The 23,546-nt window shown below is 51.7% G+C and overlaps 3 protein-coding genes across 4 annotated transcripts in view; 2 read left to right on the forward strand and 1 right to left on the reverse strand.

Annotated features, from left to right (window-relative positions):
- Positions 1 to 23,546, forward strand: part of EML1 (EMAP like 1) — a 669,910-nt gene that overhangs the window by 330,129 nt on the left and 316,235 nt on the right. The window lies entirely within an intron of this gene.
- SLC25A47 (solute carrier family 25 member 47) lies at positions 1,847 to 7,157 on the forward strand. Its single transcript, XM_049769878.1, has 6 exons — positions 1,847 to 1,950; positions 4,502 to 4,545; positions 4,816 to 4,887; positions 5,415 to 5,597; positions 6,234 to 6,564; positions 6,641 to 7,157. Exons 1-6 carry the CDS (start codon positions 1,923 to 1,925, stop codon positions 6,919 to 6,921), a joined length of 939 nt encoding a protein of 312 aa, XP_049625835.1. The 5' UTR covers positions 1,847 to 1,922; the 3' UTR covers positions 6,922 to 7,157.
- WARS1 (tryptophanyl-tRNA synthetase 1) overlaps positions 8,265 to 23,546 on the reverse strand; it is a 37,225-nt gene continuing 21,943 nt past the window's right edge. For both annotated transcript variants that reach the window (XM_049769842.1, XM_049769843.1), the window contains exons 5-11: positions 18,365 to 18,484; positions 17,080 to 17,262; positions 15,682 to 15,782; positions 12,600 to 12,712; positions 12,292 to 12,465; positions 9,634 to 9,774; positions 8,265 to 8,976 (exon numbers count right to left, since the gene is read on the reverse strand). In XM_049769842.1, coding sequence (XP_049625799.1) covers positions 8,815 to 8,976; positions 9,634 to 9,774; positions 12,292 to 12,465; positions 12,600 to 12,712; positions 15,682 to 15,782; positions 17,080 to 17,262; positions 18,365 to 18,484 — 994 coding nt within the window. In that variant the 3' untranslated portion in view covers positions 8,265 to 8,814. The remainder of the gene's footprint in view (positions 8,977 to 9,633; positions 9,775 to 12,291; positions 12,466 to 12,599; positions 12,713 to 15,681; positions 15,783 to 17,079; positions 17,263 to 18,364; positions 18,485 to 23,546) is intronic.

A 23,546-nucleotide genomic window follows, 5' to 3' on the forward strand; every position in this document is an offset into this window, starting at 1 on the left:
GCACACAGGGTCGTGAGTGCTCACTGCAGGTCTGACTGCCTCTCTGGCACAGGGTACAGAGGCAGATGGCTACAGCTCTCTCAGATCTCAGTTGGGTATGTCAGCCACTCCACTGTCTTTCACCTTCACCCAGGGCTGGCGTCATGTCTGCACTTGAACCCTGTCCCACTTCCCGCTGCCCTTTGTGAACAGGCCTGTCACCTCCTTCCTTCTAGACACTGCTCCCAATAATGCAGCCTTAGCACATGAACAGCTGCGGTTCCCAGGGATGGTGGTCTTGGGAACTTGTGGGGGGCAGGCGACAGGCTGGCCTTGTCACATGGGAGTGGAAATGGCCTTTTGCCAGGACCTTCTGGAAGTGCTGAGCTGGTTTTGGATGCAGGCTGCAGCTCCTCTCCTGGCCAGGCACTGAGGCCTTTTCTCCAGAGACAGAAAAGGTCTTGAGACTGGTTTTACCCAGGCCACAGCCGCCCTCTGCCCAGTGGGTGCTCCCCCATTGCAGCTGGGTGGAGCTGCCCGGAGGAACAGACCACACACACTGGCGTCTGCCCCTTTCCTGGCCCTGCTGACAGAGGAACATGCTACAGTGACCCTGGCATGCACAACCTGCTGGGAGAGTGTCCTGTCAGTCCCGAATCAGCTGCTGGGGTCTGGGGCACTGGCAGAATTTTCCAGGGGTCGCGATCCTGGTCTCAGGGCCTCCAGAGGGCAGAGAAGTGTCTGGATTTGACCTTGATAAGCCCCTTTCTGATATTGACTCCTGGTTCAGGAGACCCTATGAGATGCCGGGGATCGAACCTGGTCAGCTGTGTGCAAGGCAAGCACCCCCCTCACAAGCCTCAAGTCACCCCATCTGTAAAATAGACCCCATTAACCATCCTGCCACAGCTGATGGATGTTGCTCAGTAAACTGAAACATAGGGACCATTACCCAACTTACATTTCCATGGTGATGGGGACCCCTGAACTGCCCTTCCCCCATCCACATAGGACCCCATTGTTCAGCAAGCCCTGCTCTGTGCCAAGCCTTCGTGACTGACTCATGGACGAGGTGGTCCAGGCTGGACAGGTGGACAGTGTGGACACTGGGCTGGTGGTATTACTTCAGACTAGAGCAGGGAGCAGGTTGACCGACCCTGTTGGTGCTGATTCTGTATTACTTTTTTGTGTTTGGGGGGGAGGGGACATACCTGGCAGTGCTCAGGAGTTACTCCTGGCTCTGTGCTCAGAAATCACTTCTGGCAGGCTCAGGGGACCACATGGGTTGCCAGGGATCCAACCTAGGTCGGTCCCAGGTTAAACACCCTACTCGCTGTGCTATTGCTCCATCATGATTCTGTTTTTTGTTTGCTTTTTGGGGAGGTTGCTTTTAGTCCATACCCGATGGTGCTCAGGGATTACTTCTGGCTCTGCTCAGAAATCATTCCTGACGGTGCTTGGGGTCCATATGGGGTTCTTGGGATCAAATTCGCATCAACTGTGTGCAAGATCCCTTATCTCTCTGGTGTTGGTTCTGATAGGTCCCTGGAGCCCCATCTCTAAGTCGGTGCAGAGAGGAAGGAGTAGAGAGCCAGTTCCAGGAGGTTGAGGTGGTCGAGCATGGGCCAGAGGACAAAATCCAGCAGCATCTGATGGGATGTGGACTGCAGAGGCTGCTCTGAGCCTCCCAGACCTCTCAGAGGTCTTTCTGGGTCCCAAGGCATTGGGACAAGGGTTTTAGGCTGGAGGGAGGCAGCCCCACAGCCGCAGCAGCGGGCACTGACCTGGCCCTGCCTTTGAGGCCACGGCCTCCTCCCCCCTTGACCCGCAGGTATTTAAAGTCCCAGAGGTGTCACGGGTGCTTGTCGTGGCCACCCTGCGGTGGCACCAGACACTCTGCTGTTGGCACACGGGCCGGGCCGGGCTGCCCTCACCTCACGTCCATGGATTTTGTTGCTGGAGCGTTTGGAGGTGACAGGGACATAAGGGCCACTGGGGTCTGTAGTCCTGGGGCACCGGGGACAGGAACTGGGAGTACATGGCCCTAAAGGGTGGCTTCAAGGGGCAGCAGAGTCTCAGTATGAACTGGGGTGTGCGTGAATTCTGGGGGAGACAGCAGATCCCGGAGACAGGACTCTGGGTACAAGGGCCCAGATTGGGCAATTGGGATCTGGCAGCTGCTTGTTGGGGGCAGGTTGCAGAAAAGCTTTTTGGGGGGTCGAGGAGAGTTTTCACCTGGGCCAGCTGAGGATGAGCACTGTCAGTAGGAGGGGCTAGTCAGAGGGCAGAGGCCTAGGGACCCCCAACCCTGACCAGTAGGGTTAGGCGGGTGGGTGAGCTGGAGAGGCTGCTGGCTGTGACTCTGACCTCCCCTCCCGGACCCCGATATTTTTTCTCCCTAGGGGGCAGGTTGTGAAATCTCAGCCCAGAGAGAAACTTTGTGCTGGGCTGCAGTGGGTCCGGCCATCGACCCTGCGGCCAAGCTATTTTGGGCACATTTAACCTTGGCCTTGTCTTGTGAAACAGCAGCACCTCTGAGGACATCCGGGGGCTCTTGTGGGGCAGGGGAGCCCCCACTCTGGGCTGTTCAGGTGCTCCTGGCCTGCCACTAGTCCTATGAGAGCAGGGATCTGTGACGGCATGGCTAGGAAGGGCTCTCTAGCTCACAAGTTCCCTCCAGAGCTGGAGGACTGCCTGGAGGAAAGAGCCTCTCTCTACTCTGGCACCCAACTCTGGAGCTTATCCTTGGGGCATGTTAGTTTTAGAAGTGGGAATGGCAGGAATATGCCATAAACAGCAACACATGGAAGTCACGGGTCCTGAACCATGTTGTTTCTGGTAGGGAAAACCTGGGCACAGACATTACAGAGGGCTCCAGAGAGGAGGTGATGTGTGGGCAAGGCTTTGATGAATGAGTAAGAGTTCACTGACTATATGAGGGCTAAAGAGGATAATTTATTTTTTTGGCTCTTGAGTCATATCTGGCAATGCTCAAGGGGTTACTCCTGGCTCTGTTCTCAGAAGTTGCTTCTGGCTAGTTCAGGGACCATATGGGATGCCGGGATTTGAACCACTGTTCATCCTGGATCAGCTTTGTGGAAGGCAAATGCCCTACTGCTGTGTTATTTCACCGGCACTGGAGGATAAATTCTGTTTAACTTAGTTGGTTCTTTGCTTCACTCTTCTTGTGCATTGATTCATCCATTCATTTTGTTCTTTTAGGCATATTTGTGGGTTCTTGGCTTACGTGAAAGAATTAGAGTGAGGGCTGAAGCAACAGCACAGTGGGGAGGGCTTTGCCCTCCATGAGTCAACACTGGTGGGATCCCTGGCACCCCATAGGGTTCCCCCAGCATTTTCAGAGTTAATTTATTTGGGGGGGGAGGAGCTACACGCGGTGGTGATCAGGGGTTGATTACTCCTATCTCTGAGCTCAGGAATCACTCCTGGCAGGCTCAGATTATGGGATGCCGGAAATCAAACCTGGGTTGGTTGCATGCAAGGCAAACATCCTCCCTGCTGTGCTATTGCTATGGCCCCAACTAGTAATAATTCTGAGTGCAGAGCCAGGAGTATTCCCTAAATGCTGGTGGGTGTGATCCAAAAACAAACAAACAAGAAAAACAACAAAATTATGGCAGGCTGGAGTGATAGCACAATGGGGAGGACATTTGCTTTGCATGTGGCTGACCCTGGCTTGATCCTTGGTATTCCACAGGGTCCCTCGAGTTTACAGAGTAATTCTAAATGCAGAATCAGGCATAACCCCTGAACATTGCTCGGTGTGACCCCCAAACTAAACAAAATTAGGGCACACAGGGCTAGAGAACTTGTTCACTGGGCTGAGTTGTGGTTTTCCCTGAGACTCTGGGTTTGAATATCAAAGGAGTGACCGGAAGTAGAGGCGGCAACAATCATCTTGAGCATCAGGTGTTGCCCCCAAATATTTCAGGGTACAGCTCCAAAGTCTGTCTCCTTGTTTCCCTCTGTGCCCTAGAGTGACACCCTGGATTTCCCAGGGCAGTGTGGGGGCCCTGGATGCTGAAACCAGGCATCTTTGGTCAGCAGAGATGTGGGTGAGGCTCTGTCCAGCTCCCTCTGCTGCCCACTGTCCCTGTAGCTAGGAAGGGAACGAACCTTCAGTCTTGGGGGGCTCAGGCTGGCAGGGAACAGCTGAGTACGTGTTAGCTTTTTGTTTATTTGTTTTTTGGTCACACCGGCAGTACTCAGGGGTTCCTCCTGGCTCTACACTCAGAAATCGCTCCTGGCAGGCTCGGAGAACCATATGGGATGCTGGTATTCGAACCACCATCCTGCATGCAAGGCAAACACCTTACCTCCATGCTATCTCATGAGGTTGCAGGGTTGGGAGCTCTGGGCAGGAGAAACACAGCAGCTGGCACTAGCTCTGAGAAGCTGACTCCCTCCCCTGTGGCCAGGGCAAAGGAACTGCAGTATAGACATGAAGACAGTGAGACCCTTCCCCACTGCTCCTCCCTGACCTCCTCCCTTGGCCTTGCAGGCATCTGCGGTGTGGCTGTGGGATACCCCCTGGACACAGTCAAGGTGAGAAGTGACTCAACTACCCCCTCCCCCTCATTTTGAGTCTTCTGCTGTCCCATATGGCCAAAGGTCATTCTATGCAGGATTGACTGGCCCTGGGTTCCCAATCAACCTGTCTCACTTTTCTCCTTCTTGGGATATCACTGTCCTTGCTTGGCCCTTAGACCCATGTGCCTGGGATGCCCAGTGGCTTGGCTCCAGGCTCCATTCTTCCCCAGCTGTTAACCTTGTATTGCACCTGGAGCCAGCACTTCCTGAAGCCATCTCCCACAGGTCAGAATCCAGACGGAGCCCAAGTTCACAAGCATCTGGCATTGCATCAGGGACACATATCGCCGAGAGCGGGTAAGCTTGGACCCAGGAGCAGGGCCAGGAGTGTCTGAGCCCACACCTGCCACTCACCAGCCGGTCAGGAAGTGTGTGACCCCTGGCCTGGGCCTCCAGGAGTGAACAATTATGCTAATTTCCAATTTCCTCCTCAGCCAGAATCATTGGGAGGTGCTCAGGGCAATACTGGGCCTTGAAGGCAGGGATGAGGGCAGGTGTCAGGGCCCATAGCACAGTGACCCTTCACAGCCATTTCCTCAAGTGGCCTCTGGCTGGGGCAGAGTGAAAAGGAACTAGCAAGCAGGCAGCAACCTGTTCCAGTTGGTGTAGGCAGTGCCTGGGATCCAGCCCAGCTCCAGTGTCTTCAATCCCCACCACATACCCATCCTAGAGCCTGAGGATTCCCTTAGAGCTGAGGATACAGGCTGAGTAGTAAATTCCTGGGGTGCTGTGAAGACAGGGCAGTGGGACTGGGCTTGGACCTCTCCTGGTGGGCACCTTCTCCCACTGGGCCTCTGATCTCTGGCCTGACGGGGTCTTCCCAGGTGTGGGGCTTCTACCGGGGCCTCTCGCTGCCTGTCTGCACTGTGTCGCTGGTTTCATCCGTGTCTTTCGGCACCTACCGCCACTGCCTGGCGCGCATCTGCCGGGCCCGTTATGGCAGTGCCGATGCCAAGCCTGCCAAGACTGATGTCACTCTCTCGGGTTTCGCCTCGGGCTTCGTCCGTGTGAGTGGGGCCCCACACTGCAGGGTGGGAAGGGCAGCTGAGTGGGCCTGAGAGACACCCCTACCCACCATCGCCAGGCAGGGAAACAGGCTTAGAGTGGGGGGGACGCAGTTGACTGGCCATAGGCCTCTTTGAAACTATCAGCTAGTGTTGCAGCATGAGGATAAAATCAGGTCTTGGCAGGCTGCCAGGTGGGGCACCCCAAATCTCCCCTACAGAATTACAGGTGTCTCATGTACCCTGTCAATATTCCCACACGGAGGCGGGCAGTAACAGCACAGCAGGGAGGGCATTTGCCTTGCATGTGGCCAGTCTCGATCTTCGGCATCCCACATGGTCCCCTGAGCCCGCCAGGAGTGATTTCTGAGTGTAGAGCCAGAAATAACCCGAGCATTGCTGGTTGTGGCCCAGAAACCAAACCAAACCAACAAAAACCAAGGAAACCAAAAAAGAAAACAACCCCCCCAAGCAAAATGGACATTCCATGTGTCCACAGCATTTGCCCTGCTCTGCCCCGCCCTCTGGGCTCTATCCTGGAACTGACAATCAACCCGGTTGGTCGGAGTGGGCAGGGAAGGCATGGAGGTGTAGGCCCGATGCTGCGTGGGCAAAGCCACACTCCCATTTCTCCTGCAGGTCTTCCTGACAGCCCCCACCGAGGTGGCAAAGGTCCGCCTGCAGACCCAGAAGCAGACACAGGTGCCCCTGCAGCCCCGGCGGGCCTCGGTGTCGGGTCCCACAGCTGCACCACCCTTGTGTCCCTTGTGCCCTGCGAGTCCGGCTCCAGGGCTCAAGTACCGTGGCCCCCTGCACTGCCTGGCCACAGTGGCCCGCGAGGAGGGTTTTCGAGGCCTGTACAAAGGCAGCTCGGCCCTGCTGCTGCGGGATGGCCACTCCTTTGCCACCTACTTCCTATCCTATGCGCTCCTGAGCGAGTGGCTCACACCTGTTGGCCACAGCCGACCTGGTAAGTGGGCACTGAGTAGGGTAGGGAGGCTCGTGGGTTCTGAGCACTGGGCCTCTCACCCACGATGTCTCCACAGATGTTTTTGGCGTGCTACTGGCTGGGGGCTGTGCAGGTGTCCTGGCCTGGGCTGTGGCCACCCCCATGGATGTGATCAAGTCGCGCCTGCAGGCAGATGACCAGGGCCAGCAGCGCTACCGGGGTCTGCTGCACTGCGTGGCAAGCAGCGTGCGGGATGAGGGGCCCCGAGTCCTGTTCAAGGGTCTAGCCCTCAACTGCTGCCGTGCCTTCCCAGTCAATATGGTCGTCTTCGTGGCCTATGAGGCTGCGCTCAGGCTCGGCCGTGGCCTGGGCCCGTAGGTGGACCCCTAGAAGTTGGTGCAGCTGCTATTGGCCCAGCTGGCCCTGGAGGTCACTGTGCCCTTCCTAGCCTAGTGTCCCCTCAAATAAAGCTCAAGTGGGCTCTGAGGGGTACAGGCGAATTGGAGCCAGGCCCTGCCTAGCATCCAACTTGGGTGCTGGCGAATTGGAGCCAGGCCCTGCCTAACATCCAACTTGGGTGCTGCAGCAATAAAATGTTCCGAGAATGCACTGTGGCTCTGTGTTGTTCTGACTGGTTTTGAGTAGTTGGGTAGTGTACACCCAGTGTAGTTGGGTGCTCTAGGCACAACCTGGACTGTCTCCATCCAGCCAAAGCAGTTCTGCTCCAGAACAAAGGTTGCCTCCTCGCCATAACTGCCCTGCTCTTCTTGTGTAAATCTACATCCCCAAAGTCACCTCCAGGAAAGATAGGCATTTTTTTTTTTTTTGCTCAGGGGTTACTCCTGGCTCTGGCTCCTGGCAAGCTTGGGGGACCAGATGGGATTCCGGGATTAGAACCACCATCCTGCATGCAAGGCAAACGGTCTATCTCCATGCTATATCTCTCTGGCCCCAAGACAGGCATCTTGTTGACATCTCCTGCTGTAGCCCTGGGCCCCAGTATGCTGTCTGGTCTCGGTTCATCAGCTCCATGCACCCCACCCCAGGCAGATTATTTCTGACAGACTATGTCCAATCCCAGGGCAGGGCATGAGGCAGTATTTGGGGCCTGTGGTGTGACTAAGTGAACGAAAAAATGAATGAATGAATGGATGGATGCACAAATCTTCTGGAATCCACCATTCTACCAGGTGTCAGGAAAGGTCTGGGTTTCCCCAGTGTGATGAGTGTACAAGGGGGCAGCTGGGGCAACTAAAGTGGGGAGACTGGGTGGACAATCCCCTGGGCTGGGAAAAGGCTGGGCCCAGAGACAACATGTGGCAACTTGGGACCAGCCTGGTTTCCTACTGACCAGAGCTAAGGGGTCACTGTGGTCCTATACCCTGGCACAGGAGAGCTGTGGGGGCCTGAGGTTCCCCTCCCTGGATGCCCCATGGTCAACCTGGGGGACACAGAGCTGCAGCAGAAACTCAAATATACTCATAGGGGGTGCCCACAGCCACAGAAAACCAGGGCACAGGGTGGGTCCCAGCCTTGTCTTTCTGAGATAGTTGGGGAAACTATCTCATGTAGCCTCTGTGAAGCCCAGCACAGCCCCTATGCCTAGCAGTGAGGACCCTCACTGTGGCTCCTGGGGCTGGGTCTATCCCCAAGGTGATCCTAGCCAGGCCATGCAGGTCTCTACTCCCTCCTCCAAGCACTGGCAGAGACAGCGAGCAAGACTGAGCCAAAGTAGTTTATTGAGGCCAAGAGAGAGACAGGACAGAGCACTGGGGATAAGCTTGTGCCTTCAGCCACAGTGAGGGCTGCACTAAAGGGGCTGCACACTGCACATGGCTCCCTGACACTCAGCCAGGGCTGGGCCTGTTCTGCACACTGCCAAAAGGCTGTGCAGGGTGTCCACCTGCAGGGTGCGGGTGGAGGCAAAGTCTCCAGTGTGGGAAAGAGGGTGTGGCAGCCCAAGGCGAGGGGATGAGGGCTCCAGTCCACTTTATCTGGCTACAGATCAGGCAGGCTGTCCTCGGTGCAGGGCCCTTACATGCATGAACTCCTCTCCACAGAGCTCCTGCCCACAAAGGGTACATGGGGCTAGGGGGATGCCTTCAGACACAAGTCTTCCCAGAGAAGAAGCTTGCAAGGGCCACATCCCATGACAGGCCCCCTGAGTCTGCTCCCTGGAGACTGGTTGACCTGAGGGAATGGGGCCTGGTTGTCAGTGGGTAACTGTAGAGCGCAGGGGAGTTGGAGGGGCAGGGAGCTAAGTGTCCCGCCCTACTGAAAATCGAAGGTCAGCTTCCGGGGCGTCATGAACTCCTTCACCACCTCATCTGTAACCTCCTTGCGCCGGGCCTGGTGCTCAGCAACAAGGGGCTGCAGGACCTCCACGAGTGCTGTCTTGAGCTCTCCAGTCAGCATGGCACCGCTCGAGTAGTCCTGTAAGAGGCGAGATGGAGAATGGCCCTGGCCCATGGCCCTCACCGCCTGTCCCAGAACATGACCAGAACCCAGGCTAAGGGGAGGCCTGACGTGTTCCAGTACAGACCAAGGATAATAAGAAAGGGGTGTTCACTGGCCTGCTTCACCAAACCCTGTACTGAACCCAGGGCTGAGCGTGCTTTTGGCTTCTCTGGACCCAGCAAATAACACATGCTCCAGGAGCCAGGCAAAGTGCCCGCACTGCCAGGTGGTGGACAGGAAATCACAAGAGTGGTGTGTGGGACAAGTGGCTCCTTGAGGGGTAGGGGTAGGCTTGTGATCATCCCAAGGCCATTATCATGATGGCTATCTCGCTATTCTAGCCACTGTCTGGCACTCCAAGCCCCTCAGATCATGCATCTGTGCCACTCAGTCCTGGGGTCCTGCCCATGCCTGCTGCGTCACTTCTTGCTGATGGCTTATTCACAGTGCAGCTGCCAGTGGAAGGTGCCAAGAACCAGGCACCCTAGGCCAAAGTTCTGGTTCCTAGGGTATGCCCAGAACCATGGGCCCCTGCAAGTGTCTGGCTCCAATGGCTCGGGTGACATATGGAGTAGTGCCCCTAAGAAAAGAGCACCATGCTCTGAGGTTTGGGGATGCTGGGGTTCAGCTCACCTTCCGGATCTGCTCAAGCCTGTCATCGTCCTCAAGGAAGAAGGTCAGGTACATGAAGGACACGTCCACATCACAGTTGCCCCCAAACTGCCTGTGCTCTTCCACGGTGTCCCGCCCTCCAGAGAATGCATGCTTGTTCACCTGCGGCAGAAGGCTCTCAGAAATGGTGGATGGGGCAGGGACCCTACAAATTGCTGCTTTCTGCCCACCTTGGCTACGAGGGTAGATTTTTTTTTTGGTCACACCTGGCAGCACTCAAATTTCTCCTGGCTTTACGCTCAGAAATTGCTCCTGGCAGGCTTGGGGGACCATATGGGATGCCGGGATTCGAACCACCGTCCTTCTGCATGCAAAGCAAACACCCTACCTTCATGCTATCTCTCCGGCCCCTACCAGGACAGATTTGCTCTGAACCCACCACTTCCCAAAGATATGTACAACAGCTTCACCTTGGGAGGGGGACTGGTCAAGTGAGGTGACGAGATTCAGAATGGGAAACATGCTGCCTAAGTCAGAAGACCAGCAGTGCCCAGCCTGGTGGAGTCTTCTGTCCCTGAAAAAACCCAGGGAAAGCTGCCCCCTAGAGGGTGCACCGGGGGTGCAGTATTAGCCTGGAGTTGTCAGCCCCCACCCCCCGTAGCACCTGGGGTGGAGGGTGGGGGAGGGTTGATGTAGTGCTGAGGCTTGGACTAGGGACCTCCCGCGCCCCCAACTCTAGTTTAGGCCCTGTAACCCCTCTCTGGGAGCTGCCCCGGTGAGACCAAATCTCTGTTGAGCTCATCCTCCCACTTCAAAGTGTGAAAACTGCAGCCACAGGTAGAAGGAAACTGGGTGAAGGAGAGGCAGGCACAGAGCACCAGGCAGTGCCAGAAGGTAGCCCTGGAGACAGAGATGCCCCGAGTTGGTGGGAAGGTCTCTGAACCCCTTGTTAGCAGTGGTGGACCACAAAGGACAGGCTCTAGGTGAGGCTATGTCGGGACTAGCCACATGGCGCTGACATGGACACCAGGAACAAACAAGGCCTGGGTTGGAAGAGAGGCCTGCGCAGGGCTGGGTGTTGCTGTCAGGGGCCAAGATGGGCAGACAGGACACAGGAACCTAGAGAGTATGTGTCAGGGAAGCCAAGAGTCCACACATCCCAGAGGATGTGTGAGGTTTTGAAGGCTACTGTAGGGTGGGTGCCGACAGGGCTCAGCCACACTGCAAAGGAGTTGCAAAGCAGGTGCTCCAGCCCTTTGAGACACCCTGAGGTCCTTGATGCACTTTTGGGGATGACTTGGCAGGGCTGGTGGCTGTCTCTGTAGGGTCTGGTGAGTCTGTGAGGCCGCTGTTGAAGGACCTGTTTATGTCCTGGAAGCAGTGGTGCTTACAGCTGCACCGATGGACAGAAGCACCTGGGTTCCCTGGCTTATATGGATATGCAGCCCCAGTGGACCATTAGGACTCACTGAGCTCACATTCCCAGGCACACTGGCACACAGGCACAACTTAGCTAACTCTGCACACATGCATGGGACCTCTGATACTGGGGGGGCTCTGCTGCCATGGCCCACCATGACCCAGGTCCGAAGCTCTGAAATGAAAGCACCATCCCTTTGGATCAAAAGTAACACCCGTCAGACTGTTCTGCTCTCAAGAAGTGAAAGGGAAAGAAAAAGCCATGTTTACTGCTTCCATCCCTCAGTCTCATTCCTGCTAAGTGTGGAGATCAAGGGTTCCACTGTCACCAGCATCTGGGACTTTCCAGAGGGTCAGACAGTGCCTGACATGCCTCAAGCCCAATTTCTGTCACTGCAGCTCTGATCCCTCCCTGGCCCCAGCATAAACCAATTCCAGGGAAAACATCAGCAGCTTTATGGGACCACAAGCAGTGGCACAGCCTCTATGTTGTGACCTTTTCAGGTAACCCCTTAAATATTTTCTGAGCCTGGGGCCGGAAAGATAGCACAGCAGTAAGGCGTTTTTGCCTTAGACGCAGAAGGATGGTGGTTTGAATCCCGGCATCCCATATGGTCCCCTGAGCCTGCCAGGAATGATTTCTGAGCATAGACCCAGGACTAACCCCTGAGCGCTGCTGGGTGTGACCCAAAAAACCAAAAAACCAAAAAAAAAAAAATAAATAAATAAATAAATAAATAAAAAATTTCTGAGCAGGTAGGCATTTGCCTTGCATGCAGCTGACCCAGGTTCAATTCCTGGAATTCCATATGGTTCCAAGCCCACCAGGAGTGATTTCTGGGTGCAGAGCCAGGACTAACCCGAGTAAGGCTGGGTGTGGCCCAAAAACAAAACAAAATTTTTTCTAAGTGTTCACTGCGTTTGGAGGTGGTGGTGCCTACCCCAGGCCAGACATGACCATCAGGATGCCTATGAATGTTGCCGTGTTCTGGGGAAATCATGTCCTTCTGGTTCTTTACAAGGCCCCACCCTTCTCTCCCACTGAGATTCTGGAGGGCAGTGGGGCCTCAACAGTGATGTGGGAAGGACTTGGAAATGAGCTTGTGTTAGGACAGAAAAGTTCCAGCCTCAATGCAAGGCTGCAGACCAGACAGCAGTGAATTCCTGCCATGGACTCTGATGCATTAGACAAGGACAGTCCATGGGGTATGCTTCCAGTCCCAGGAGTTGGGGTTCTGCTCTCTGCCATGGTCAGCTCACCTTGGACTTGATCTGCTTGGCAGTGTCGATGAGGAAGATGGAGGAGTTGGGGTCACTGGCACTCATCTTGGTCTGGGCCCCTTGCAGGGCGGGGAAGAAGGTGGAGTGTAGCAGGGCAGGTTTGGGGTAGCCGATTCTGGGGGCCACATCCCTTGTCATCCTGAAGTAGGGGTCCTGGGAAAAGAAGGGCCATCTGAGGAGAGCTGGGAGGGGCAGGCTGGAGCCTGCAGAAGGCTGGAGCAGTCTTCTAGCCCCCCTGGGCAGCTCTGCCCTGCCTTGCCCTGCCCCCCTCAGAATATCCCACAGACCTGGTCAATGGCACAGGGGATCAGACACTGGATGTCGGACCTCTCTCCAAAGATCTGTGGGAAGGAGTTGCTGAAGGATGGTGCAGCCTGAATGGCGGGAAAGCTGATCTTCCCTGAAACCAAAGACAGATGCCTTAGACTGAAAGACACTGAGGCTCTGACAGGAAAGAACAGAAACAGGCCTCTTCCACAAGATAAATAATGGTTAAACAGGAAAAACACAGAAAGGCAGAAAAAAGAAAAAAATATAGAGGGCCAGAGTGATAGCACAGCAGTAGGACATTTGCCTTGCACCAGGCTGACCCAGGTTTGATCCCCACAATCCTTTATGGTCCCCTGAGCCTGCCAGGAGAATATTCTGAGCACAGAGCCAGAAGTAACCCCTGAGCACTGCTGGGTATGGCCCAAAAATAAATAAAAGGAAAATAAAAGGAAAAAATATAGAGTCCCATTTGTGTCTATTTTTGTTTTTGGGCCACACCCAGTGACACTCAGGGGTTACTCCTGGCTATGGGCTCAGAAATCGCTCCTGGCTCAGGGGACCATATAGGACACTGGGGGAATTGAAATATGGTCCGTCCTAGGCTAGCAAAATGGGGCCGGAGAGATAGCATGGAGATAAGGTGTTTTGCCTTGTGTGCAGAAGGTTGGTGGTTTGAATCCTGGCATCCCATATGATTCCCTGAGTCTGCTGGGAGCGATTTCTGAGTGTTAAGCCAGGAGTAACCCCTGAGCGCTGCCAGATGTGACCCAAAAACTAAAAAACAAACAAACAAACAAAAAAACCCGTCTTAGGCTAGCGCAGGGAAGGCATTTGCCTTACCTCTTGTGCCACCGCTCCGACCCACTATTTGTCTCTTACCTGTCTTCTCTTTTGCCCTAAGAATTTATTTTTTGGGCCCGGAGAGATAGCACAGCTGCGTTTGCCTTGCGAGCAGCCGCTCCAGGACCAAAGGTGGTTGGTTCGAATCCCGGTGTCCCATATGGTCCCCCGTGCCTGCCAGGAGCTATTTCTGAGCAGACAGCCAGGAGTAAGCCCTGAGCAGTGCCGGGTGTGGCCCAAAAACCAAAAAAAAAAAAAAAAAAAAAAGAATTTATTTTTTGTGGGCCCGGAGAGATAGCACAGTGGCGTTTGTCTTGCAAGCAGCTGATCCAAGACCAAAGGTAGTTGGTTCGAATCCCAGTGTCCCATAGGGTCCCCCGTGCCTGCCAGGAGCTATTTCTGAGCAGACAGCCAGGAGTAACCCCTGAGCACTGCCGGGTGTGGCCCAAAAACCAAAAAAAACCAAAAAAAAAAAAAAAGAATTTATTTTTTGTGGGCCCGGAGAGATAGCACAGTGGCGTTTGTCTTGCAAGCAGCTGATCCAAGACCAAAGGTAGTTGGTTCGAATCCCAGTGTCCCATAGGGTCCCCCGTGCCTGCCAGGAGCTATTTCTGAGCAGACAGCCAGGAGTAACCCCTGAGCACTGCCGGGTGTGGCCCAAAAACCAAAAAAAAAAAAAAAAAAAAAAAGAATTTATTCTTTGTGCCATACCTGGGGTTACTTAAGGCTTACTCTTTATTTTTTTTGTTAGTGAGTCACACTTGGCAATGCTCAGGTGTTACTCTTGGTGGTGCTCAGGGGACCCAATGGGATGCTGAAGAATGAACCCTAGTTAGCTGCATGTAAGACAAGTGCCTTCCCTGCTATGGCTCTACAATGTCTCCAGGCAGGGCTTACTCTTTTTTTTTTTTTTTTTCAGGTCACACCCTGCAGTGCTCAGGGGACCATATGAGATGCCAGGATTTGAACCACTGTCTGTCCTGGATCTGCTGTATGCAAGGCAAGTGCCCTATTGCTATACTATTTCTCTGGCGCCCCCAGGGCTTATTCTTGACTCTGCTCAGGATCACTCCTGGAGTGTTTGGGGACTATATACGGTGCCAGGAATGAAGCTGGAGTGAGCCATGTGCACATCAAGCACCTCTTTGGCCCTACTCTATGGGTTTTAGCTGTAATAGTTTCATGGTCATTTTCCTTACCCTTTTCACTTAGTAACCTTGATCTATGGTGTCATTTTTTTTTTTTGTGTGTGTGTGGTTTTTGGGTCACACCCGGCAGTGCTCAGGGGTTACTCCTGGCTTCATGCTCAGAAATTACTCCTGGCAGGCACGGGGGAGCATATGGGACGCCGGGATTCGAACCGATGACCTTCTGCATGAAAGGCAACAGCCTTACCTCCATGCTATCTCTCCGGCCCCAATATGGTGTCATTTTTTTAGCTCCTATTATGTGCACATCTCACATATTATTTAATCACTCTCTCGCCACTGCGCTTGTAGGCTGTTCTCATCTTAGACCTTTTTCTTCTATTTTGTAGCATGAGAAAAAGAAGCCTGGGCTTCATGGATACAAGGTTCTGTTACTGAGCCCCATCCCAGGCAGAAGCCAACTCTGAGGTGGTACGTAAGTGCTCTTAGGACCTGCACTGGGACCAAGCAGTTGTGGTTCTGGCAGAGAGATGCCTTCTTACGTCTGACTGGCAGGCACAAACCCAACAAACTGGGAGTAGTCTGGGCCTGAAGCTCTGACTAAGCCCACCTGGTCTGGAACTGGCCTGAAAGCCAAGTGGGGGGGGGGGGAAAGGGGATGGGAAGCCCTTTGTCCCACAGGGCTGAGGGTTGCAAGGAGAGAAGTCAGTGTGTCTGGATGAGGGATGGAATTAAGCAGAAAGGGTTGCAGCGGTGGGGAGACATATAAACTTGCAGGGAAAACTCTTCCCTGGAAGGCGGACACTGAAGCACTGGGAGATGAAGCTCCCATTGAGAGGGTCTGAAGAGTGGGAGCAGGACTGTGAGGGGCCCACACTTGCTTTATTTCAATTTTGGGGCCCTGCCTGGGACTATGGGGACTGTGCGTGTCCCCTAGCCTCTTTCTTTGCAAGACCGTTGAAGAAGACAGAAAGCTCTCAAGGACAGTACACACAGTGGGTCTCCTGACTGCAGGCAGGGGCACCATTCCGTCTCAGATGAAAAAGCTCCCTCTGAGTTTACTGTCAAGAGACAGCTTGGTACACAACATGGGGCCCGGGGTGCTCCTCACCAATGCTGTCGCTGTCGGTGAACCCAAAAATGCCTTTCACTTGGTTGAAGGTCACGTGCTTCTGGATCTTTACCACATTCCTGTAGAAGCCGGGGCTGGAGCTGTGGAGGAGATAGGAATGTCATGCCTGTCCTGGCAGACAGATGGTGAGCACAGTTGGCAGGAAGGAGCCAAGAGTCAGCTGTGGGATGGGACTCTCGTGCATGCCTGGGGCCACAGCAGATGCCTTGTCAAGGAGCTGCACCCTGAAGGGAGCCTGGGGCAGCCTGGGTGGTGGGAGATGGGCTGCAGGGAGATGGTGGCCCAGGAGGAGGCAACTGTGTCCTGTGCTGCCACCTCCACACCCACCATTGCCTTCACTGTCCACTGCTATGCTGTATGGCAGGGCTGATCCCAGCAGTAGGGAGGGCTCCAGTTTGGACAACTGGGAAAGACTTCTCTGGATGAAGAATAGGGGTCAACACCTGGATGTGGGCAGCCACTCTGCTATCAGAGGAACTGGGAGGGAAGGGCAGAGCCCTGGTGATTCCTGGCACAACAATCACTGTCTGTGGCCTCCCACAGCGGGTCAGAAACTGTGGGATATCAGGTGCGAGAAGGAAAATGATGTTGCTATGCTAAGTGCAGGACATGTGGTGACTCCTTCACCAAGGCAGTCAGGCCTTCCACTTTAGAGATCGAATGATGCTAATCTTTTGGGACACACCCAGCGATGCTAAGGGCTTACTCCTGGTTCTGTACTCAGGAATCACTCCCGATGGGCTCAGGGGACCATGTGCGACATTGGGGATCAAACCCAGGTTGGCTACATGCAAGGCAAGCCTCCTCACTATACTACTGCTCTGGTCTGAAGTCTTATTTATAATGACATGTTTATGGCAGCCATTTACCATGAAGTTCAAGACCTCAGAAGCTTCAGTTCAAGGGCATTCAGAATCAAATATCTGAACCATTAAATGCCCACTCAAAAACAACTAGAAGACCCTGAGGAAAATGTGTAATTGGTGAGTTTTGTCTTTGTAAATAAAAGTTATCTTGAGAAAGAGAAATACACCTCAACTTTGCAGTATGGTTTATCTAGTACAACTGTGGGTGAAAAAAATTTTTGCTGGAAGTTGAGGGGCACATCCTGTAGTTCTAAAAATTTTTGTGGTACAGGGATTTGAACCATCATTGCAGCTGTAGCTGCATGCAAGGGAAGAGCACTCATTTCTCTGCTATCTCCACTGCCCTTGGTGACTCTTAACTGGTCAGTAAAACCAACAGCCCAGAATGTCCATAAGGGAGTATTGTCTCCATACCTACGAGCATTGGGCTGTGTCTGATGGTGGTGAATGGCTGACTGGACAGCTGCATATGTGGACCAGCCAGTGTGAGGAGCCCAAAGCTCTTCCTTACCCCATGTAGTCGAGATCGGAGAAGATGAAAGTCTTGTTAATGTCAAAGCCGCAGGCAATGATGTCCTTGGCATTCTCTACTGCGTAGCCATGTGCCTGCTCCAACGTCAGGTCCTTCCACAGGTATTTCTCATCGTCAGTCATCTGGATGACCAAGGGCACATTGAACACATCCTGCAGCCACCTGGAAGGAAGGCAGCAGTCAGCACCCTACACACAGGACAAGGCTATGTCTGCACACACTGGGAGCATCATTGACCCATCTCTAGACTCCACTGGACTCCACTCCAATGGGAGTGTTTCATAGGCAGAAGGGTTTAGGATGATTTTGGCAAAGGCAGTCTGCCCCAAGGAAGAGAACAACTGTGAGGCTGATGAGGGTATCTGCCTGGGTGGTGGCGGAGGTGACTGCAAGGTGAGGGCACCCTACTCTGGCCTGCAGATGGCGAGTCTTTCAGTGCAGGGACTCAGGGGCCAGTACATGTGGGGTCTGTCACAATCCCACTCCTTTATCTTATTGTTGTTTTTTTTTTTGTTTTTGTTTTTGGGTCACACCCGGCAGTGCTCAGGGGTTACTCCTGGCTCCATGCTCAGAAATTGCTCCTGGCAGGCACGGGGGACCATATGGGACGCCGGGATTCCAACCGATGACCTTCTGCATGAAAGGCAAACGCCTTACCTCCATGCTATCTCTCCGGCCCCACTCCTTTATCTTTTGGGCCATACCTGGTGGTGCTCACAATTTACTCTGGCTTTGCATTCAGGGATCATTCCTGGCAGTGTGTGGGACCATATGGGGGTCCCAAGGTCATATGGGATATCTTGGGTTGAACCCAGGTCAACTACATGTGAGGAAGTACTCAACCCACAGTTCTATCTCTAGTCCCACTCACCCCTTTTAACAGCCCAGACAATACATGCCTAAACCTTGTCTGCAAGTCTCACGACTTGTGACTGCCGCTTCAACAGCCAAGCTGCCCCCACTGATATCAAGGGGCAGCAGGAGAGCTTGAGAGATGCTTCTCCTTTTCTTCTGAAGCTTTCCCGTGGTGGAGTGGAAGGTTCACAAACCCACTGAGCAGTGAAAATGAGGGAAGCAGCCCCTCAGGGTTTTGTGTGTAGGGAGAAGTGTTCAGCAGGGCTGGCTGCCACCTCTCTCGTGTGAACCCTGGAACAGTCAGGGGAACACGAGCTGCTGAGGTGCTAGTTCCTTCAGAGTTCCTTTGAGGTTTGTCTGCACACTTGACTACTCAGTAAGCACGGAAAGGCCCATGGTTAACACTTACTTTGTGAAAATGAACGGGATGAGGTGGCCGAGGTGCATAGCTTCTGAAGAGGGGCCTCTGCCCGTGTACAGATAAAACGGCTTCTTATTCTCATAAGCATCCAGAACCTGGTTCATATCCCTAATGGAAAAGGAGCAAAGAAAATGAATTTTCCCAGAAAAATACCAATGCTAAAGCTCAGGGAGTGACATATACAACAATGACAATGACGAAGGAAAGGGCACACACACAAATGGAAGAGAGAAACCCAAACTGAAAAGAAGTAAAATTATCTTACAGATGACAATTCTCTCTAGAAAATCCTAAAGAATTCCTCCCAAAGGAAAAATAAAAATCACTGAATAAATGAATTCAGTTGAATTGTATAGTATCAAATGAACAGACAAAAAAGAGCTGTATTTTCTTTTCTTTTTTTTTTTTTTTTTGGTTTTTGGGCCACACCCGGTGACGCTCAGGGGTTACTCCTGGCTATATGCGCTCAGAAGTCGCTCCTGGCTTGGGGGACCATATGGGACGCCGGGGGATCGAACCGCGGTCCGTCTCCTAGGCTAGCGCAGGTAAGGCAGGCACCTTACCTCCAGCGCCACCGCCCGGCCCCAGAGCTGTATTTTCTAAAGTAGATGAGTATACTGCTATGGAATTCCATAGGTAATAAATGTTGTTATGTGTAACTCCACCCTGGATTTAGGTGTACCTACCTGAGACCCTCCCATTCCGGGGAGTGGTCTTGACCCAGGGGATTAGGCCCTTTTTGCTTTTGGTCTTTGGCCAGCATGGAGGTCAAAGGGAAGATGGCTGAAAGGAGTTAAGATGCAGGGCTAGCTAAGAATGGCTGAATGCTTATAAGGTGGATAGGCATGAATAAAGCTGATACTTCCTGATGCCTGTCTCTGGATGAGTCTGATTCCACCGTTCACCTAAACCTGGGACCCGCCAGCTGGATGGGGGTTGCGGAGCCACGTGGCCTGGGATGGCAGAGAAAGATACCTCCATCCTTCACCATCCACCTCTATCCAGATCCATCGCTAATTATTTAACACTACAGTTATGCTTTATCCTATCTCTGCCTCATGGCTTTACAAGCCCCTTGGGACTGATCCCTGGAAGCACTCGAGGACTATATGTGGTGTTGAGGATTCAAATTGGGGTCACAGTGCCACAGTGACTGTGCTAACCTCCTATAACATCTGGCTCTGTTATTCATATAATAAAGCTCCTTTCAAACAAAATAGGGGGGCCCAGAGAGATAGCATAGCGGTGTTTGCCTTGCAAGCAGCCAATCCAGGACCAAAGGTGGTTGGTTGGAATCCCGGTGTCCCATATGGTCCCCCGTGCCTGCCAGGAGCTATTTCTGAGCACACAGCCAGGAGTAACCCCTGAGCACTGCCGGGTGTGACCCAAAAAAAACAAAAAACAAAACAAACAAAAAAACCCCCAACAAAATAGAGTTTTGGTAAGAAATGACTTTTAGAATAGATCCTGGGTAAGCCAATGGAATTTCTGTGCTGTGACACCAAGAATATGAAAGATGGGCCCGGAGAGATAGCACAGTGGCGTTTGCCTTGCAAGCAGCCGATCCAGGACCAAAGGTGGTTGGTTAGAATCCCAGCGTCCCATATGGTCCCCCGTGCCTGCCAGGAGCTATTTCTGAGCAGACAGCCAGGAGTAACCCCTGAGCACCGCTGGGTGTGGCCCAAAAACCAAAAAAAAAAAAAAAAAAAAAAAAAAGAATATGAAAGATGTCTTTCAGAGGGCCATCAGAGTGGCTGCAGAACTAGGTTCACTTGTCAGAATGAGTGCATGAGATCTAAACAAGGAATAGGGGCTGGACTGATAGAACAGCAGTAAGGTGTTTGCCTGGCACATAGCTGACCTGGGTTTGATTCTTGGCAACCCATATGACCCCCTGAGCCTGCCAGGAACAATTCTGAGTTCAGAGCCAGAAGTACCCTTTGAGTGTCAGAGGGTGTGAGCCAAAAACAAAACAAAACAAAAAAAAAAATTAAACAAGGAAGAGAATGGGATAATCTCACAGGTTTCTGTGGCAAAGAGGAAGACAATGAGATAACATCAGCTGGGCTAACTCCATCTCACTCAGCAATTGCTAGTAAACTCGCTGGAACAAATGATGTAAAGCAAAAGATGAAAATCTATAGCTATGTTTGACTCTCCAAGATTATCGACAAACTGAAATGTTAGAACTGAATGAGATAATTGGCTAAAGTCAAGAAAGGGTTACTTTAGGCCAGACAATTTTACTGGTCCTGGTCCAGACCAATTAATGCTGTGATACTGAATCGTGGTGGAAGATATCACAAGGGAATATTTATTGTTTTATTTTATTTATTTATTTTTTTGGGTCACACCTGGCAGTGCTCAGGGGTTACTCTTTGCTCTATGCTCAGAAATCACTCGTGGCAGGCTCGGTTGACCATATGGGATGCCGAGATTTGAACCACCGTCCTTCTGCATGCAAGGCAAATGCCTTACCTCCATGCTATCTCTTGTTTTATCTTTATTTATTTATTTATTTATTTATCTATTTATTTATTTATGGTTTTTGGGTCACATCCGGCAGTGCTCAGGGGTTACTCCTGGCTCTAAGCTCAGAAATCGCTCCTGGCAGGCTCGGGGGACCATATGGGATGCTGGGATTTGAACCGCCATCCTTCTGCATGCAAGGCAAACATGCCCTACCTCCATGCTATCTCTCTGGCCCTATTGTTTTATTTCTTTTTTATTTTTGGATTTTTGGGTTACACTTGGCAGTGCTCAGGAGTTACTCCTGGTTCTGTGCTAAGAAGTCACTCCTGGCAGGCTCAGGGGATCATATAAGATGCTGGAATTTGAACTGGGTCCGTCCTGAGTCAGCCATTACCACTGTGCTATCACTCTGGCCCGAGAGGGAATTCATTTAGAATTTATTTCTTTTCGGGGCTGGAGAGAGAGCACAGTGGCATTTGCCTTGCAAGCAGCCAACTCAGGACCTAAAGTGGTTGGTTCGAATCCCAGTGTTCCATATGGTCCTCCGTGCCTGCCAGGAGCTATTTCTGAGCAGATATATCCTTGGGATATATACCCTAGGAACACAAAAACACAACACAAAAATGCCTCTACACACCCTATATTCAATGAATCGCTATATACAATAGCTAGAATCTGGAAACAACCCAGATGCCCAACAACAGATGAGTGGCTAAAGAAACTGTGGTATGGGGCCGGAGAGATAGTATGGAGGTAAGGCGTTTGCCTTTCATGCAGGAGGTCATCGGTTCGAATCCCGGCGTCCCATATGGTCCCCTGTGCCTGCCAGGAGCAATTTCTGAGCCTGGAGCCAGGAATAACCCCTGAGCACTGCCGGGTGTGACCCAAAAACCACCAAAAAAAAAAAAAAAAAGAAACTGTGGTACATATACACAATGAAATACTATGCTGAGTGAAATAAGTCAGAAGGAGAGAGAGAGAGAGCCATAGAATAGTCTCTCTCATCTATGGGTTTTAAGAAAAGTAAAAAAACATTATCGTAATAATAGAGATAATAGAGATGAGGGCTGGAAGGTCTGGCCCACATTATGAAGCTTGCCACAAAGAGTGGTGAGTTCAGTTGGAGAAATGACTACATTGACAACCCACAGTGACAATGGTAGTGAGTGAGAGAAATAGAATGCCTGTTTTGAAAGCAGGCAAGGGGTGGAGAAAGAGGGAGATAGAAGGCATTGATAGTGGGAATGTTGCACTGGTGAAGTGTGTGTGTGTGTGTGTTATTTTATTTTTTTAAATTTAACTGAAACCCAACTACAAACATATTTGTAATTATGGTTCTTAAATAAAGATATGTATTAAAAATAAATAAAAAGGGCCCGGAGAGCTAGCACAGTGGCATTTGCCTTGCAAGCAGCTGATCCAGGGCCAAAGGTGGTTGGTTCGAATCCCGGTGTCCCATATGTTCCCCCGTGCCTGCCAGGAGCTATTTCTGAGCACACAGCCAGGAGTGACCCCTGAGCACGCTGGATGTGGCCCAAAAACCAAAATAAATAAATAAATAAATAAATAAAGGAAAAGAAAGAGAATTTGTTTCTTAAATTGTTCACCTAATTTCTTGGGAAAAGTCAAGTTTCTTTCGTTTGTTTGTTTTTGGGTCAAACTTTCTGGTGCTTATTTCTGGCTCGGCTCTCAGGAATTACTCTTAGCAGTGCTTGGGGGACATAGGATGTCAGGGGCCAAATCTGTGTCAGCTGCAGGCAAGGCAAGTGCCCTCCCAACTATACTATGTTTCCAGCTCTTGGAAAATCAAATTTGACTTAAGTATAATCATAGGAATTTACTTGGGGATCTTGATCGTTTCACTGAAGCTGTCATGACTTTTGCAATTAAGCTGTTGCATCTCTTAGCACATGTTCCAGATCAAGGTTTTTTTTTTTTTGGTGGTACTTAGACCTTACTCCTGGCAGGCTTAGGGAACTATATGGAATGCCAGGGACTTAATTCAGGCTAGTGCATGCAAGGCAAGCTGTTTTTAACCATGAGGATAGGTGCTGCTTTGTAGGCAATAAAGGTTGAAAACCACTGTTGTAAGCATTAGAGGACTTTATTGCTAACTCTTTGAATCTAATGATGGTAATGTGACAATTTTTTTTGGCAATTCCTTACAAATCCAAGATTTAGATATTAAGGTTGTAAGGGTTAGTCATTTTAAGCTTACAGAAATAAGGGAAACAGGGGCTGGAGATATAGGATTAAGGTAGGGCATTTGCCCTGCAAGCAGAAGGACGGTGGTTCAAATCCCAGCATCCCATATGGTCCCCAGAGCCTGCCAGGAGCGATTTCTAAGCGCATAGACAGGAGTAACCCCTGAGCGCTGCTGGGTGTGACCCAAAAACCAAAAAAATAAAAAAATAAAAAAAATAAAGTAAAAGAAATAAGAGAAACAACTCTAAGTGAAGTAAAGAAAACAGAAAAAATAAAGATCGTTCATGTCATGTGTGTGTCAGGAACACATGTTAGAATACCTCTCTATGTACCTGAAAATATTCCTACTCACATTTTGTTGTACCCCACATTTTGCTTCTCCATCGTCAGCTAATGGACATATAGGTTATTTTCAGATACAAGTTGTTGAAAACCTCTGAATATTTGTTTTTGGGCCACACCCAGCGTTGCTCAGGGGTTACTCCTGGCTGTC

This window comes from Suncus etruscus, chromosome 3, assembly GCF_024139225.1.
Source record: "Suncus etruscus isolate mSunEtr1 chromosome 3, mSunEtr1.pri.cur, whole genome shotgun sequence".
NCBI lineage: Eukaryota > Metazoa > Chordata > Mammalia > Eulipotyphla > Soricidae > Suncus > Suncus etruscus.